This window comes from Schistocerca nitens, chromosome 1, assembly GCF_023898315.1.
Source record: "Schistocerca nitens isolate TAMUIC-IGC-003100 chromosome 1, iqSchNite1.1, whole genome shotgun sequence".
Classification (NCBI taxonomy): domain Eukaryota; kingdom Metazoa; phylum Arthropoda; class Insecta; order Orthoptera; family Acrididae; genus Schistocerca; species Schistocerca nitens.
In genome coordinates this window covers 132,349,840-132,370,023 of record NC_064614.1, presented here as the reverse complement: position 1 = coordinate 132,370,023, position 20,184 = coordinate 132,349,840, and the positions used below count along the sequence as shown (strand labels likewise).

The 20,184-nt window shown below is 43.6% G+C and overlaps 1 protein-coding gene across 1 annotated transcript in view; it reads left to right on the top strand.

Moving 5' to 3' along the window:
* The first annotated feature begins 4,940 nt into the window (after positions 1-4,940).
* LOC126210057 (delta and Notch-like epidermal growth factor-related receptor) overlaps positions 4,941-20,184 on the top strand; it is a 364,547-nt gene continuing 349,303 nt past the window's right edge. Inside the window, exons 1-3 of the mRNA XM_049939540.1 lie at positions 4,941-4,961; positions 5,001-5,212; positions 18,668-18,834. Of these exons, the coding sequence (XP_049795497.1) occupies positions 4,941-4,961; positions 5,001-5,212; positions 18,668-18,834 (400 nt within the window). The remainder of the gene's footprint in view (positions 4,962-5,000; positions 5,213-18,667; positions 18,835-20,184) is intronic.

Below are 20,184 nucleotides of genomic sequence, written 5' to 3'. Positions count from 1 at the left end.
AATTGTCCTCGATGGATTACCAGAGACCTAATCTTAATCTGGTAGACAGTTTCAGATACGGAATTATGAACGATGTGACAAAATTATAAAATATTTCCTTCACGGTGCATCGAACAGCGTGTGATGACACAATTAAATTAAAATTGCAATGTCGAAATGTTTCTTATTTATTTAAACAGTATCGAGTCAAAATCGACCGAGTAAAACGATCGATCTTATACTAAAGATTAGTGTTAAGGAAACGTCTATAAATATGTCAAAATTTAAAAGTGTAATGTCGGTGCTTAATGTTCGTTGGAAGGAGACAGAATTTTAGGAAAAATTAATAATTTTATGAAATCTACAATATAGAAATGAACATTAGTTTAATAGCTACTGAATAAATGTACTGACTGGAAGATTATAAGAGTACTAGAACATCGAATTCATTTAAAGAAAATGGATTCATAAAGGTAGGGAGTCTACTGTGGGTTTTCGATCACCAGTCGTTTGAATGACTTTTGGGCGAGCACCGCAAGAGAGGGAAGAAAGTAAAAGCAGAGCAGTTGCAGTCGAGCCTTGACAATGTACGTATCGTGGCGTGCCATGTCTGGCGATGTGATCCTTAAGCAAAAACAGTTCTGGGTGGAAGTGCTTAATATTTGGTGTGGCAGTGGTATATAGTTCCTGAAGAAGCCTTCAGCCTATTCTGTGTCAGAAGGAAAGAATATCTGACTGGTTTTATATGACGGAGTATGGAGTGTTCGATACAGCAAGTTGACGTGACCATCGCAAATGGGTGGTAACTAAAAAACAGTTCAAATGTGTGTGAAATCATATGGGACTTAACTGCTAAAGTCATCAGTCCCTAAGCTTACACACTACTTAACCTAAATTATCCTAAGGACAAACACACACACACATGCCCGAGGGAGGACTCGAACCTCCGCCGGGACCAGCTGCACAGTTCATGACTCCAGCACCCCAGACCGCTCGGCTAATCCCGCGCGGCGGGTGGTAATTATTAATTAATTCCAACACTGGAGATGTGAAGAGTCTGTCCAAATTTTCATACAGCAAGCACGAACTTCAACGTCGACGCGACTGTAACGAACTAGGCTAGACACTTTCGTGTTAATTCTTTAGCAGTGTATCAGAATGTTACTGTCTACCCTATGGTTTCCCTAAGTTCTAATACAGTTTTGTTAAACGCATTTGTTAGAATCATTGTCCCAAAGTCATGTACGGATCCAAATTTCCCTGCAGTTTTTTTTTAAATGCAGTTTTTGTGTCATTTTTACGGTTAGCAGATAGTAGCTAATTAATTTTGATGTTATGACGATGAAGTGTGATCGCTTTCAGATGTCATTGTAAAGTTCAATTTAATGAGATTGCTTACATTTAAATTTGCTTCATCGGAATATTAACTTTACGTAATTATTCAAAGTAAAGATGGCAGCCATTAAGCCACAAAAGAATATCTCAATCTGGATCCATCTTGTTTCCAAGTAAAATTGTTGCCATATAAGTCATTAAAGTAAATTCTCTTCCCGCACATTTAAGGAAATTAAACTGAACTGAAGTACTGAAATTGTTCCTTCGGAGCTGGCGACCAAATCAGTCTTCGTAGGTACAGTTTTCTTTTAGCTTTGTCGTAAGGTAAGACTACATTGCTGCAAGCTCTTTGCTACAGAGGTGCAGATAAACCATATCCAGGTAGACCATATAATGTGTTGTGTCTTTAATAATTTGTGTGGCGTACCGATCCCGAAATTGGCACCCCACTATCTACATCTCGATTTGGAGAGAAGTTTAAATCATGAATAGTTCCCTTGCTTTAATAGTATTCTGTTAGAAAACACTTGTCAAAATTTGTGTTAGAGATTGTTACTAATGTTAATACACTGAAGCGCCAAAGAAACTGGTGTAGGAATGCGTATTCAAATACAGAGATACGTAAACAGGCAGAGTACGGCACTGCTGTCGACAACGTCATTATAGGACAACAAGTGCCTGGCATAGTTGTTAGATCGAGTTCTGCTGCTACATTGACAGGTTATCAAGCTTGAAGTTGGTTTCAACGTGGTGTTATAGTCGGCATACGAGCGACGGGACACATCATCTTCGAGGTAGCGATGAAGTGGGGATTTTCCCATTCCACCATTTCAAGACTGAACAGTGAATATCAGTAATCCGCTAAAACATCAAATCTCCGACATCGCTGCTGCCGGAAAAAGATCCTGCAAGAACGGGAGCAACGACAACTGAAGAGAATCGTTCAACTTGCTGGATATTTCAGTGCTGAGCCATCAACAAGTGTCAGCATGCTAACTACTCAACGAAACATCAAAACATCATCGATGTGGGCTTTGGGGGCCTAAGGCCCACACGGGTACCCTTGACAACTGCATGACACAAAGTTTTACGCCTCGCCTAGGCCCGTCAACACCGACATTAGACTGTTGATGAAACATGATGGAAACATGCTTCCTGGTCCGACGAGTCTCATTTCAAACTGTATCGAGCGGATGGACGAGTACGGATATGGAGACAACGTCATGCATCCATGGACGCCGCATGTCAGCAGGGAACTGTTCAAGCTAGTGAAGGTTCTGTAATGGTGTGGGGAGTGTGCAGTTGGAGTGTTATGGGACCTCTCGTACGTCTAGATACGACTCTGACAGGTGACACGTACGTAAGCATCCTGTCTAATCATTTGCATCCATTCATGTCCATTGTGCATTCCGACGGACTTGGGCATCTCCAACAGGGCAATACGACATCCCACAGGTCCAGAACTGCTACAGAGTGGCTGCATGAACACACTTCTACGTTTATAGTCTTCTGCTGGCCACCAAACTCCCCAGAGATGAACATTATTGGGCGTATCTGGGATGCCCTGCAACGTGCTGTTCAAAAGAGATCTCCACCCCCTCGGACTCTTACGATGGAGAGGCCTTCAGGATTCATGGTGTCAGTTTCCCCCATAACTATTTCAGGCATTGTATTGTATTGCATTGTATTCCATGTTGACTAGGGACCTAGAAACGACGGAGAGGTTCCTTCCCCGCCGCAACCCCAGTGGTCCACAACCCCATGACGACCACAACAGTCCACTTCACCCCTCTGCCGCCCCACACCGAACCCAGGGTTTATTGTGCGATTCGGCCTCCGGTGAACACCCCCAGGGAATGTCTCACACCAGACCAGTGTAACCCCTATGTTTGCGTGGTAGAGTAATGGTGGTGTGCGCAGCAATCGCCGACATAATGTAGCTGAGGCGGGAACTAGCCCGCATTGGCGGAGAAGGATGGAAAACCGCCTAAAAACCATCCACAGACTGGCCGGCTCACCGGTCCTCGACACAAGTCCGTCGGGCGGATTCGTGCCAGCGACCAGGCGCTCCTTCCTACTCTGGAAAGCCGTGCGTTAGATCGCTCGGCTAACCGGGCGGGCTATTTCAGGCATTAGTGGAGGGCATGCCATGTATTGCGGCAATTATGAGAGCTCGCGGGGGTCCTACACGTTATTAGGCAGGTGTAAGAGTTTGTTTGGCTCTTCAATGTAGTAAGGGGAAATCAAAAGCTGTATTTTTCTGATAAGCTACATGTAGCCAGCACAAGAGGAGCGGACCTTTTTCTTTTTGTAAAGCAGTGCGGCAGGTAACGGTACACGCACGGGGTGCTGTAAGCCAGACCGCTAAGCGGATTCACTCTCTGTAGCTAGGCCAACGCTACAGAAGTTTGCAGAAATTATCCTGCACATTATTACTTCCATATTAAGCAATATTAGGGAGTCGTACAGCGAAATATTGTCCCTTTCGTAGTAAAATAAGCATTCCTTTCCCTGTAATGTAATGTTAAAAAATAGTTCGATTACACGCGATTCGGACATTTAAAATACCAAGGCAGTTATAAGAGTCGAGGAACATGAAAGGGAAGCAGTGGTTGGGAAGAGAGTGAGACAGAGTTGTAGCCTAGACCTAGATGTTATTCAATCTGTATATTGAGCAAGCAGTAAAGGAAACAAAAGAAAAATTCGGAGTAGGTATTAAAATCCATGGAGAACAAATAGAAACTTTGAGGTTCGCCGATGACATTATAATTCTGTCAGAGACAGCAAAGGATTTGGAAGAGCAGTTGAACGGAATGGACAGTGTCTTGAAAGGAGGATATAAGATGAACAACAACAAAACCAAAACGAGGATAATGGAATGTAGTCGAATGAAGTCCTGTGACGCTGAGGGAATTAGCTTAGGAAATGAGACACTTAAAGTAGTAAAGGAGTTATGCTATTTGGGGAGCAAAATAACTGATGATGGTCGCGAAGTAGAGAGGATATAAAATGTAGACTTGCAATGGCAAGGAAAGCGTTTCTGAAGAAGAGAAATTTGTTAACATCGAGTATTCATTTAAGTGTCAGGAAGTCGTTTCTGAAAGTATTTGTATGGAGTGTAGTCATGTATGGAAGTGAAACATGGACGAAAAATAGTTTGGACAAGAAGAGAATAGAAGCTTTCGAAATGTGGTGCTACAGAAGAATGCTGAAGATTAGATGGGTAGATGACATAACTAATGAGGAGGTATTGAACAGAATTGGGGAGAAGAGGAGTTTGTGGCACAACTTGACAAGAAGAAGGGACCGGTTGGTAGGACATGTTCTGAGGCATCAAGGGATCACAAATTTAGCATTGGAGGGCAGCGTGGAGGGTAAAAATCGTAGAGGGAGACCAAGAGATGAATACGCTAAGCAGATTCAGAAGGATGTAGGTTGCAGTAAGTACTGGGAGATGAATAAGCTTGCACAGGATAGAGTAGCATGGAGAAGTGCATCAAACCAGTCTCAGGACTGAAGACCACAACAACAACAACAACAAGCCAGATCTGTCACATGTAGAATCGGCCGACTCGGTTACAAGCATTAGACCTACCTTTTTCCCCACACTCTTTCCATTCATAGTGATGGAGAGGGACAGAACTACAGTACAGTGAGTGAGCGTGGTTTCCTTTGTGTGGCGGCAGGTGACGCCCGACTGCGAGGGCGAGGAGGCGGAGGAGGGCGGCGACTGCGCGCCCGTCTCCGTCAGCTGGGAGGGCGGCGCCGAGCTGCAGAGCGGCGACGTGCTGCTGGTGCGCATCGACGACGCCCGGCTGGTGGCCGGCCGGCAGGCCAGCGCCAGGACCCGGCCGGGACACCTGCCCGGAGACCGCTACGGCCCGCCGCAGGACGACAGGTAGCGCGCGGCGGGCCAGTCTAGCGCAGCGCCTGCAGCCGCTCTACACTCAGCGCCACTAGCGGGAGCCCTCGGAACTACGGCTCGGCGTGTAACTGTGAAAGGCGCCCACAGCCTTCCTCTGTAATGGTGAGAAACCCTCGGGCTCGGCGACGTTTCAGACAGCAAGGTATCTTCGACACATACGAAAGGAAGACCAGCGCTCAGAAGTTCAAACGTGAGGTGTACAGTGGGCTAGTGATGTAACGTTAGCATCAAATTACATCACAATTCTGCCAACGGCACCGTGAATATGTCACATGAGGGGAAGGCATTTACATCCCCTCTTACCCACATTTAAATTCTTCTTTTGTTGTCTCTGTCAGGACCGCGAGTCCACTGTTGAATCCTCACTCTGAGCTCGGCGACAGTTCAAACTTCAAACATATACGAAAAAAGGACCACAGCTCAGAAATTTATACGACGTGTAATTTGGGTTGATGATGCAGGGAATGGCAATTGAATCTCAATGCGGACAAGTGTAATGCGCTGCGAATACATAGAAAGAAAGATCCTTTATCATTTAGCTACAGTATAGCAGGTCAGCAACTGGAAACAATTAATTCCATAAATTATCTAGGAGTAGGCATTAGGAGTTATTTAAAATGGAATGACCACATAAAGTTGATCGTCGGTAAAGCAGATGCCAGACTGAGATTCATGGAAGAATCCTACGGAAATGCAATCCGAAGACAAAGGAAGTAGGTTACAGTAGACTTATTTGCCCACTGCTTGAATATTGCTCAGCAGTATGGAATCCGTGCCAGATAGGGTTGATAGAAGAGATAGAAAAGATCCAACGGAGAGCAGCGCGCTTCGTTACAGTATTAATAATCGCGAAAGCGTTACGGAGATGATAGATAAACTCCAGTGGAAGACTCTGCAAGACAGACGCTCAGTAGCTCGGTACGGGCTTTTGTTGAAGTTTTGAGAACATACCTTCAATGAGGAGTCAAGCAGTATATTGCCCTCCTACGTATATCTCGCGAAGGGACCATGAGGATAAAATCAGAGAGACTAGAGCCCACACGGAGGCATACCGACAATCTTTCTTTCCACGAACAATACGAGACTGGAATAGAAGGGAGAACTGATAGAGGTCCTCAAGGTACCCTCCGCCACGCATCGTTGGGTGGCTTGCGGAGTATGGATGTAGATGTCGATGTAGATGTAGATTCATACCAAATTTTACTACAGTATTCAGCCATGGACGTGTCACATGATGAGAAGGTCGTCACAACCCCTCTTACACATATTTCCTTTGGCGTCTCTGCGATTTAGTCAGCACCGTGACGCCCAGTGTTGGATATACGTGCTTTCCTTATGGGTAACCGAGGAGAACATTTCAGACTCACCGTCGCTCATAATCAATACGGAAACGCTTGGAGGGATGTAATCAATCTCCTATCACTGGAACATTTCCAGACTTGCTAAAATATGCTGAAGTTAAGCCTCTTTACAAGAAGGGGGATAAAAAGGTACCATCAAAGTATCGACCAATTTCTCTTTTGCCGGATTTCTCACAAATATTTGAAAAGGTTGTGTTCAAGCTTCTCCTTAAGCATGTGACTAAAAATAATATATTCTCCAATTCACAGATTGGATTTCTTAAGGGCTCTGATGTAGAGAAAGCTATTTACACTTACAATGAGAATATACTTATTCATTAGATAAAAAATTAGAGGCTACTGGAATTTTCTGTGACCTGTCAAAAGCCTTTGAATGTGTGAAACACAGCATTCTCTTAAGTATATTAGAATGTTATGGTGTCGCTGCGACATGATTTGAGTCTTATCTATCTAACAGGAAACAAAGGGTGACGTTGCAAAATACCTATGCAGTAAGCAGTCAGTCTTCACCTGATTGGGAGTTAATTACATGTGCTGTTCATCAAGGTTCCATCTTGGGTTCATTGCTTTTTCCTGTGTGCATTAATGACCTCTCGTCTGTTACATTGCCAGATGATAAGTTTGTTTTGTTTGTAGATGATACAAACATTGCAATAAGTAGCAAGTCCAAATAATGATTTAGAAATAGCTGCTAATCAAATTTTCACTGACATTAATAAATGGTTTGAAGCTAATTCACTGTCATTGAACTTTGAGGAGACCCACTATATGCAGTTCAGAACCGGTCAGAGATTTCCTTCCAGCGCGTGTATAACATACGAAGCAGGCAGTTCGAAGAAGTTGACAGTGTTAAACTTCTGGGATTACAACTTGATAATAAATGCAGTTGGGAAGGTCATACTACAGAATTGCTTAAGCGCCTAAACAAGTCTGTTTTTGCAGTGACAACGTCCCCTGACAATTCAGCCGTATTGCAAGAACATTGTATGCCAGCAACTCCATTTAACGTGATCGCTCCCTTTTGGAGAGCACTGCGAGTGTAATTTTTGCTCCGGTATACGGGGTGGAACCACTAAGATCCATTCAAAACCATTCGGCGTATTTTGAACGTGATTTTAAGCAGGAACTGGTGTTTATCTTTTTTCATAGCTCCTGTTCCACAACTTCTAGTGATCACAGAGGGTTGTGACACTGTCACACAGATGAATAAAACGACTAAATTTCATTCCCTCTGCCCTCCACCCCCCATATGGGCAGTCCCTCCGTGCCACCCACCCGCCTTTGCTGAGCACTTTAAAAATATACTTGAACAGAGACAACTTACGTCGAAATACTAAGCTTTTGCATACAGTCAACGCCTGGTACACCCTTCTGATTCTGTATGGACTACTATCAGGAGCACGACTAGCAGCGTAACCTGCCTGGATGCTCATAGCACTCTCGTTAAAAGTTCCATCTCTACAGTATATCTGTAAAGCCCTCAACAAAGCTGGATGTGTGGCACTGAGCTTTTGCCGAACTAGTGGTCCTAGGGGACACTTTGTCGTTTTATTCAAGCAGTTGTCAATGTCGCACCCCTTCTCAATGAGGCCACAGTAGGGCATGTAACTGGAGAACTGAAAATATGCAGACATTTCTGCTCCGGCCACGTTAAGTTTACGACGAATGGCTTTTAACGGTCCCAAATGCTTCCCTCTTTACACTAGGGCAAAAATTACGTTCATACTGCACAACAAAATGGTGCACACACATTCAAGGGCGTTACAGCCCCACGATGTCCTTAGAGTACGGCTGAATCGTCCAGTGGTGTCAACAATATCAACAATCTTCAAGAATGTTCAAAATGGTTCAAATGGCTCTGAGCACTATGGGACATAACTTCTGAGGTCATCAGTCCCCTAGAACTTAGAACTACTTAAACCTAACTAACCTAAGGACATCACACACATCCATGTCTGGGGCAGGATTCGAACCTGCGACAGTAGCGGTCTCGCGGTTCCAGACTGTAGCACCTAGAACCGCTCGGCCACCCCGGCCGGCTTCAAGAATGTCTTCCTGTTGCTTATTACACTGCAAACTGTCGATTCAGACCGCGAGATGTGTGGGAAAGGAAGGAGTGAATTCACTGACGCCCTTTATACATCGTCCCGAGACCTTTACCTGTCGATAGTGAGCGGTGGTGTGTCTGAAATGTTTTCCTCGGCCATCCATAAGAAAACTACGTATTTCAAACAATTTGTTTCGCGATTCTGACTACATCTCAGAGGCGTCAAAAGAAGTGGTGAATTATGGGTAACAGGGGTTGTGACAACCTTCTCATCGTGTGACGCGTCCACATGCTGAAGTGTAGTGAAATTTGGTGCGAATGTGGCATCACCAACTCAATTTACGTTTCAAATGAACTTCTGAGCTTTTTCTCGCATGTGTCGACACCTTGCTGTTTGAACTGTCGCCGAGCCCTAAACTGAGGTCGCAGGTCGCCACCTTTGCAACATTACAGAGGAACTGCACACTCCGCTGCAGAGTGAAAATCTCATTCTGGAAACATCCTCCAGGCTGTGGCTAAGCCATGTCTCCGCAATATCCTTTCCTTCAGGAGTGCTAGTTCTGCAAGGTTCGCAGGAGAGCTTCTGTTAAGTTTGGAAGGTAGGAGATGAGGTAATGGCAGAAGTAAAGCTGTGAGGACCGGGCGTGAGTCGTGCTTCGGTAGCTCAGATGGTAGAGCACTTGCCCGCGAAGGGCAAAGGTCCTGAGTTCGAGTCTCGGTCCGGCACACAGTTTTAATCTGCCAGGAAGTTTCATATCAGCGCACACTCCGCTGCAGAGTGAAAATCTCATTCTGATTACAGAGGAAGGTTGTACGCACCTTTGAGCTACATTAAAAATTTATTCGTCTTAGTGGGAGACAATTGCGAAGTTTCGAAAAACTGGTAATTTAATTTTGTTGCACAGTATAGAAACTGAAACTTCTAACACTGTTACGTCTATTAGGAGGTCTGAATTAACTTACTAGATGGTGCTACGTTCAACTGCAAGTCCTGGTATCGTTGAATTTATTAGCTGATAAAAAAGTGCACCACACTACCTACATAAACTATAGCTTTATATTCATTCTTATTCAACTTAATACTTCTTGAGGTTGAACAAGAGAGTTGCAGAAGATTACACGAAGTTGATACATGAATGAGGGAAAACACGATCATTAATGCAGTCCCCTTACACACAACTAGCACAACGCATCATAATCTCGCACATGGGGAGCGCAAGTAGGAAAAAGTGTCTCCTGTGTATAAGAAGGATAAAACAATGCACCAGCAGAATCATTGACCAATATCCTGAACATCAGTTTGCTGCAATATTCTTGAAAATATTTTCAGTTACAATATAACAAAATATCCTTGAACCGGAAAAGCTTCTGTCCACAAATCAGCATGCTTTTAGAAAGCATCACAGGGTATCCTGCGAAACATGGATGGAGGACAACAGGCAGATTCCATGAAAGACTGGTTTGATGCAGCTCTCCATACTACTTTATCCTGGGCTAGCCCCTTCAATTTTGGGAATCTGTGATAAGATCTTATGGGACCAAACTGCTGAGTTCATCGGTCCTTAAGCTTACGCACTACTGAATCTAACTTTAACTAACCTACGCTGAGGACAACACACACAACTATGCCCGAGGGAAGACCCGAACCTCCGACGGGGAGAGCCGTGCGGACCTTGACAAGGCATCCTAGACCGCGTGGCTACCCCGCGCTGTGCCAGTCCCTTCATCTCCGGGTAACTACGATTTTACCCCCCCCCCCCCCATACACATACACACACCTCTCTCCAATACTAAATTGGTGATCCCTTGATGCCTCATAACGTGTTGTACCAACCGGTCCCTTCTTCCAGTCAAGTTGTGCCACAAATTCCTCTTCTCCAGGAACGCTACTCAGTACCTCCTCATTAGTTACGCGATCTACCCATCTAATCTTCAGCATTCTTTTGTAGCACCACATTTCAAAAGTTTCTATTCTCTTCCTGTCTAAACCGTTTATCGTCCAAGTTTCACTTCCGTGCGGCTACACGCCATACAAATACTTTCAGAAAAGGCTTCCTTGTACTTAAATCTATACTCGATGCCAACAAATTTCTCTTCTCCAGAAAGGCTTTCCTTGCCATTACCAGTCAACATTTTGTGTTCTCTCTACTTCGACCATCATCAGTTATTTTGCTGCCGAAATAGGAAAACTCATATACTACTTTGTGTGTCTCATTTCCTAATCTAATTCCCTCAGCATCACCTGATTTAATTCGACTACATTCTATTTACCTCGTTTTGCCTTTGTTGAAGTTAAGTTAGAAAATTGTAATTTCTCTATGTGTCGCAGGTGGAATATGAAGTGCGCTGTTTTGGTGACTGTCCATGTGGTGTTAAATCTGTTGCAGTCAGGGAATGGCTTAAAGTCTCATGCCGCGGTGTTTTTTGCAACCAAATGACGTCGATATTGTTCTGTTTATCAGGTTGAGTATTTGGTTACTAGTTAACGCAATGTATGCGATCGTTTGACACAGAATTGTGTGCGCCGGAGTGTCTGGTTCACTGCACGTTTCACAGGCGTCTGTCAGAATCACGTATTCTTCTGCAGGTTTTTCGTTGGTCGCTATCGTCCTGTTAATGACTTCGCACCAGGTACTGCAAAGTTCCTGTGAGAAGAAACGCTCCGAGACATTTTACCATACGGCGTTCCATCAGTACGGCGGGAGTTTCGACAGAATGGTCTGACAGCGTCGAATAGTTTCTTTTCAGCTTACACTCTGGGATTTAGGGCTGTTTCTGTTATGTAGGTCTTCTGTGTGTAGTTTTGTCGCAAGAAGCCGAGTTTAGATAAAATCTTCGTTTGGTCGATGACCCTATTTGTACGTGTGACATTGGCCGGGTTGTTTTCTGTGATTCTAGAAGTCCTGTGTATCATCACAGCAGCGCATTTTAGCATAAAGTCGATAAATCCGAGACCCCCTCCTGGTATCATAGTGCATATTGTGCCCGTAACTTTTGATTGACTCACAGCCCAAATGGTGCAACTTAACTTCCTACTGTTTTTGAGATGTGACATCTTGTTAATAGAGAAAATGGTGTAATTTTCAACTCGAATAGCAACCGCATCGGTAGCGCTACAAGTTTCTGTTCTAAATATCTCGGAACAAGTTACTCTACTTTTGCTGTAAAGGGCTTTATGTGTCCATACCACATTACGCAGGAGACCGCTTATCTTGTAGCTTGTTCCAGTTACTCGGACAGGTCTAGAATGAGTCATGTACACGATTTTTCGAGTGAAAATAAGTTTATTAGATTTATTTTTCTCAATGGCAGGGTTCCTGATGCGTTTGCCTTAGCTATCGCTCTGATAAAATACACTGTTCTTCGTGAGCTGCCATTCCTTGAATGTTGGCTTGGACGTGTTCTCTAAGTATTTTATGTTTTTCGTTTATTACGAATCAAAGCCGCTCTAATTGAGTTGTATTTGTCGTATGGATACGTCTCTAGCAGTGTGAGTTGTGTTCAATGACCTGCACTGCGGAGGTTATACGCAAGGCTAGCCAAAACGCACTGGACATGGCCAGCTTTTGGTCGAAAACGACACAATCTAAAACAACAATTGACAGGGTAAATTTTATGTCGGCATGGAGGTTGTTCAGGTGTCTTAGGAAGTCACGGAGCTGTTCTTCACCTTGGCTCCACAGAAGTGCAGAAATGTACTGAACAAGTTTCTTGTCATTGTCAACCAGGAGATACGGGATCTCTTGTAAATTTCTTATTTATGATGATGACTGAATACCCATGATTGCAAATGAAATCTTCTTTATTTGGGTGGATTATTAGTTTCGCCTAACAAAGTAGCCATTTTCAGACGGTAAAACTTTCTCGATTAGTGTCGGTGCCAATATGCCACAATCTTTCGTAAAACAACATCCATACATGACAACGTAACTTTACATCGTTCATGGCCAGTGTAATTGACCAATGGTCTTGAAACAAACATGTTATGCCGTTAAACCTTTATAGCTGTCACAGTCAGTATTCACATCTACCACGTTACAGCAACATATAGATGATCTCTGCTGCGAGGTGATGTAAATACTGATTGTGTCAGTTACCAAGTGTTAATCATAAAACACCTCTGTTTTATGACCATCGTTCTATATATCTGTGATGAATGATGAAAAGCTGTTTTGAAGTATGGCATATACGGACGTTGTCATTTTAACAAAGATTTTACAGATGTGTGAAGCCATAGTGACACAAACACTATTTTATGATCTGAAGATAGCTAGATTTTTCGCCAAAACTAGTAGCGCAGCCAAATAAAGAAGATCCCATGTGCGATCCTTACTTCAGGAGCTTCCAGTCCCTAACATAAGTTTAAAAAAGAGTATTGAGGTTAACGGTGAGATATTCTAACATTTAAATTTATTGCGAAACTTTGAACAGCTGTAGATGTGAATGTGTTAAAAACACGTATTTTTCAATTGATGCTTTGTAAAATGCATGTTTTAATGTTTACTAACTCTTGTACTTGTGTAAACCTGACAGTGTATCAAATAATACTGAAGGTAAATAACAACGTACATTAAATGTGTTCTATCTCTGAAACCATTCGGAATAGGTCATATGGCCACATGAATTTTTCTGCTTCAAATGATCGTTCCTGTCGTATCTCTCAATAATAACCATTCTTCCTGGGACTCCAGGCATATTTGTCACTTTTTACTTTTCCATACATTGTATGACAGGTGTGATACTTCTGATACAGATGCCTAAATGAAGAAATAAATTAATCACAATAGTTTCTGCTGTGGTTTAACAAATGGGTGTAGCCAGAGAACCACTCTCCTCTAGGCTGAAAAATTTTCACATCGCAGAGTAACATTTTTAAACAGTTCATCCGATTTTCCCAGCCTCTAAGAGACACAGGTTCTCTACCAGCACAAAAAGTTAACAGTGGAAGTCCTCGTTCAGTACAGATGTCTGAGATTGTGTGGCTTTGAGGAAGACCTGCAGTACAACTCAGCTGACTGCAGACTACCCAGCTCAAGCAAAGCAAAGCTCTGGTCCCTAATGGGACAATAGGTACCCAAGGACCACCGTGTCACCCTCTGTCAATGGCGAAAACAGATGGGAAAAATCGTATGCAGTGCCGCGTATCGAACTTGTGTGCAGTTAGGCACGTTGACCATTGAACCAGGAACCTACCTCTCAGACAAATGTGTATTTTGGGTACTGGGGTACAGACAGACATCACAACAGTGTTGATCGAGCCCCAACGCGACTATGCTCATATCCACAACACAACCAACTGTCTTTTAGCCACGCCTAAGAACAAATGTAGGTGCCTAAGAAAGTTTTCGGATCCACCTTGTAACATGCCCTTTTATTTATTTTATTGTTCCCGCTCGTTCGGGATCTGAATAGCAGCCCAAAATTAGATAATTAATTAATGTGACCGTGTACCTAATGGGCTGGCAATCGGATTGGACTGCTCAGGGGATGTTACATTCCGTATTGTCCTTCGCAAATACTGTAATAAGTACTGTTTAGTGGTAAGAAGGACACAACACAGTTTGACAAACAAGATCTATATTCTTAGCAAAAGCACAAACTAAGGAGACAGCCACTGCCTTCGTTAATACACTGTAAATGACGGCTAATCTCAGCACAGGTTTCTTTAGTTATTCTTAATCGTCACACGCAACATCCAATCACTGTAATCCAAGTAATGCCGGCGCGGTAGACGCGGAAGTTCAATAGCGGCACTTACTCTCACTGAAATCACTCTGTAATTAAACTTTCTCACTTTCCCGTATAATACTAATACAAAGGGGTTAAACCACGGCGATGGCCACTCCCTTTTACCGGTAATTTTCCTTAATTCAACTGCTGGCTTCTGCACAGCTCTGCCCGCCTCGCGGGCACCTACCACACCTTGACTTCAGCACATCTCAACACTAACTGTTCTCCGCCCAGTTCTTCCCGCCTCGCGGGAATCTACCCAAGCAGCACTCGGCACTCCGGTGAATCCCCTCTAGCTCTCGCGACCTGCACACACACTACTCGATAGTTGCCCTGTCGACCTGTGTGAGCGCAAACTTAGTAGTAAGGGCCTGCGGAGCCCTTACATCCCCGCCCTCAAAAACTTCTTTTGAACCGCAGGTGAAAAAGAATCGGCAAGGGATTTAAAACATAGTTACATTTGAACAAAACATGCAATACAAATCATTAGTGAAATTACAAATTCGTCAAATAATCCTGGACTCCGGTAGTGGGCTGCCTCCACAACAATTTCTACAAAAGGTTATTACATCACATAAATAGCATTGTCCAAATTTACAATTTTTCATTTCAACCAGTAATAGTCCTCTCTAGTCCAATATCAAAATGACAGCACACACAGCATATATACTCAAAAATTATTACCTAAACACAGGACATATGAACACTACACTACCATTTAGCTATTACAGGTTTTATATTCATTCTTAGATAGTCTTTGACATGAAATATGCAACTCTAATTGTAATATATCACAAAACACAATGTAAATAAACACTTCCCTCTTTCAAAAGTCCATTTTACAGCTAAATGCTCTAACCATGTCGTAGCAGGTTTATTTGGGTCCTGGTAGCCCTCACTCTTAACCGGACCTCACCTGGAGTGTCATTCGGTTTTTCGGTTCCTCCGCCTCTTCCTCTGTAATCAGACGAATGATTAATATGAATCCTTGGGTCATTACTCCCTTCTCTGTTTCGATTATTAGCTTGCTTGTATTTCTGTGATCTAATAGACTCCAACTGCTCCAGTATCTTCATTAAGGCCTCTCTACCTTTAATTAGGCTCCTGGATACGGTTCCTTGCCTTTTCTGATTCAATCTTCTTTTTATCACAGATACCATGACGTTATCATTCAGGGGTTGTTCCAAAATCTCGTTCCATTTCCACAAATGTTTGGCAAATTCTTCCGACGTTCCTTTCCAATTACTAAGTGGTCTGCATCGTAGTGGGTCCTCAAGTGCTGCACACTGACGACTTTTGGGCCAGCATTTCTTCAATAATCCTCCTCCAGACTGATCATAATTAGTAGTCTCTTTCTTCCTCTTGATTCCACAAGTGAAGTCCTCACCTTCGATTGCAACCCACTGGTCATCTTCTTCTCGCTGCACGGCTATAGCATTTCTCGGATTGACTGCCAGTTTTGCTTATCTCCTATCCCCTCAACCACATCGTTGCATTGTTTCTGCATCTGCGTCACCTTGGCGATTCGATGATTGCAATTTGTTTCCACTTCGTTGATTCTTTCTCCCAATTCGGCTTTCGTTTCTTCAATATTGTCTCCTATTTTTTTTTGTTAATTTTCCTTCCACCTTCTCCACGTCTCCCTGGACTTGGTCTATACTCTTCTGTAGCTTCTTCTCTTTCTCGTTGACGTCCATCTTCAGTCGTTCTTGTAGCTCCTGCATTTCCTTCTTCAGATTACATTCCATCTTCATCTGCGATGTTTTGATCTCTTGTGCTATAGTCTCTTGTAAACGCTTCTCTAACGACGCGTTATTTTCTTGTACACTTTTTTCTACTGATTCTCTCGTTTCTCGTGAATTCTTCTCTAACGATGCATTAGTTTCTTGTAAACGCTTCTCTACTGATTCTCGGGATATTCTTCCCTCTTCTCTAGATTCCTTAACCTCTTTTAGTAAGTCTGCCAACACCGACCACATATCGGCACTCTCTGAAACTGACTTATTTCTCGTCGTTGGTCCCGGTGTCTCGGGATAATTAGTTGAATGTGCTGATGGGCTTCCTAATGACAATCCACAATCACTAATTCCTGAATCATCTCTGTCTTTCTGTCCTATCCCTTTCCTTTCAACTACTGCTTCACAGACCTGTTTATCTTCCGTAGACATGATTGGTTTATATTTAATGCCCAGGCAAGTAATACAAAATAACCTCCAATAACCCAAAACACTCCTAATTACCATGAACTAATCAAACAGTACCTGCAATCCTTTCAGTTAATTCCCAAAATGATACAACATGCATGAGTACTGAACATAACAGCTCCCAAAAACCAAAATTTCCAATAACAATTTCCACATACACAGTTTATGTAAAAATGTTTTAAACAAGATAATCATAACACTCACAAAATCTATAAATGCAAATTCATCAAAACAATTACCATTTATTCAGTGCAGTGTGCATAAGTAAGCATGCTAGACTTCAGAGTATGTTTCGCAACTTTTCTGAAATTACTGCAATTGAGCACTTTTCCTAATGTAAATACCAGTTAAAAACTGTTTATTTATCGCGAAGACTGCACACTGCAATTACTGTTATGTTAACCCGTCGTCTTCACTCACCAACCGACGTTACCGCGAGTCGCGATGTTTTGATGTTTGAGATGGGCGTGGCTGTGCCGCCGCTGGAGCTCGCGTGAAGTTGAAGATCAGCTGCAAGGCGACGTAGTTCCCCGTCGGCCGCTCCGTGGCGCTGTAGGCGGGCATAGTTTGTAGTTCGGCCGCTAGATGCCGGGACTGCTCTCGTTATCTCGAAGTCGCGTCGCTCGCCGTGGTGTCGTGTGACATCACCTCGCGGATCGAAGCTTTTTGCTGCAACTGCTACACGAGTCTGCGTTACGTCACTCACTAATTGCGTCGCCACAATACATTATCGTCAGCGTACCAGTTTATGGGTCCACACGAAACCGTCCGATTTTCACCGTTCAAAAAGCAATTTCCGTCAACATGTTATCACTAAACACCTTTCTAACAACTTGTGTGACGAAGTCTTGGCTCGTTTTGCTATTTTACTGTTCACACGTGTCTTTCTTTAGTGATCACTTTTCCCAGTTTTTCGCGCGGATTTTCGCATTTGCACTTTACAACACAGTTTATTGACGCTATTGTTTTATTTAATATGGCAAGAAAACCAGTTTTGTCACAATCGTACGATATTATTACTTCGTATTGTTCAAAAAATGCACTGTTCCTTATCGCGATTTTAACGTTCATGCACTGTCCCGATTCCACATTGCAAAATTAGTTTTCTGGCGTTAAACAAGGTAAATTACCTATTGTTCATTACGATTCGCCCGAAGATTGCACTTGTCCTGTCACGGTCGCCAAGGGTGTAACATGCCCTTTTATTTATTTTATTGTTCCCGCTCGTTTGGGATCTGAATAGCAGCCCAAAATTAGATAATTAATTAATGTGACCGTGTACCTAATGGGCTGGCAATCGGATTGGACTGCTCAGGGGATGTTACATTCCGTATTGTCCTTCGCAAATACTGTAATAAGTACTGTTTAGTGGTAAGAAGGACACAACACAGTTTGACAAACAAGATCTATATTCTTAGCAAAAGCACAAACTAAGGAGACAGCCACTGCCTTCGTTAATACACTGTAAATGACGGCTAATCTCAGCACAGGTTTCTTTAGTTATTCTTAATCGTCACACGCAACATCCAATCACTGTAATCCAAGTAATGCCGGCGCGGTAGACGCGGAAGTTCAATAGCGGCACTTACTCTCACTGAAATCACTCTGTAATTAAACTTTCTCACTTTCCCGTATAATACTAATACAAAGGGGTTAAACCACGGCGATGGCCACTCCCTTTTACCGGTAATTTTCCTTAATTCAACTGCTGGCTTCTGCACAGCTCTGCCCGCCTCGCGGGCACCTACCACACCTTGACTTCAGCACATCTCAACACTAACTGTTCTCCGCCCAGTTCTTCCCGCCTCGCGGGAATCTACCCAAGCAGCACTCGGCACTCCGGTGAACCCCCTCTAGCTCTCGCGACCTGCACACACACTACTCGATAGTTGCCCTGTCGACCTGTGTGAGCGCAAACTTAGTAGTAAGGGCCTGCGGACCCCTTACAACCTTCAATGGATTCTCTTGTCTTAGTTCGATGAGTACTACAACTCACAAAATATTCGACACTGTATTTTGACACCTTTTCATATACGTCCTTTACCAGTGAAACTTGAAGTGTCCACGTACGTCCTCTGTGCTTCAGGCGGCGCCAGCCCGAGACGGCCGTGTACCAGGTCACCCGGCCGGGACACGACCACTGTGACGTCACGGAGGGCGTGCTGCTCGACATAACGCCGCTCATCGTGGACGGCCGCAAGGTCGTGACGCTGTACGACAAGGACCTCACCGAGGGCATCAATCTGCTCATCGGTGAGTCCCGCCGGCTGCGTTCCCTCTTCCTCTGTGCGTACTTGAAACACGTAGGCATTCAAAATCTGAGGCAGAAACCATCTCTACGGACATGCAACATGCTATAGATGAAAAACATGTTTGCAACTAATTGTCTGTCCAATGCGGCCTATTTACTGAAGCTTAGTCGGCCACAGGGGGAATTTTTGTACATTTTCGCCTGTATTGTTACGCCTATGATACGGACGGTTTGAAAATGGACATATGTACTTCTTAATGGAAATTATGACCAAGCTCTTCTCCGAAGAAGGAGAGCCTCAACATCACAATAGAGCTGTAAGTTTTATGAGACTAACTGGTCCCATTCATGCCTGTTTTACCTTACAGTATCGACAGCTACAGCTCTGCGAGTAATCACCTGCGAAAATTCTCTAATGTTGTTTGTGTTTATTCCTGAATGTTACCTGTGAACAGAAGATTAAGATATTTTATTTATCTAAGACGTCTTGGTGTGTTATACAATGACTTTCAGCAAGCCAGAGTACGATATCATGATGCTATGACAAACGTACTGATTTATTTTCTACTTCCAACGTTCCTCTCTGTTGGGTTGGCAGAAGAGCCAACACCGTGTTGCTAGAGGAGGCCGAAATGCACGCGTTTAAGCTCACGCAGACTGGCCTGAGGTCTGGAACAGCTAAAGGAGTTATAGTAGCCAAAAATAGTACATAGCTTCTGGAATACTTAACTTTAATCCATAATTGGAGAACATCGCTCTTGATGATACATGAATTACAATCTCAATATAAACTGGTAATGGCGCCTTGCTAGGTCGTAGCAAATGACGTAGCTGAAGGCTATGCTAACTATCGTCTCGGCAAATGAGAGCGTATTTGTCAGTGAACCATTCTTAGCAACGTCGGCTGTACAACTGGGGCGAGTGCTAGGACGTCTCTCTAGACCTGCCGTGTGGCGGCGCTCGGTCTGAAATCACTGACAGTGGTGACACGCGGGTCCGATGTATACTAGCGGACCGCGGCCGATTTAAAGGCTACCACCTAGCAAATGTGGTGTCTGGCGGTGACACCAGACTCTCTACACATCAAAAATACATTTGGAGGTCATGAGTAATTCTAAGAACTTAAGAAAACCAAACAATTTACTTTAAAGAGAGTAAACATGAACAGGGGTTGGACAAAATTTCGGAGATACTGCTAGAAGTGCATTCTCGAACACAAATGCAGGTGACGGACATGCCTGCAGGTGGGCTGTTGTATTTGACCACGAACGGCACCTGTGCAACGTCCTCAGTACGTTTCAAGTGTGAGCCGTGGTCAGAACTGCGTTCCATTCCATTGTTGTTGTTGTTGT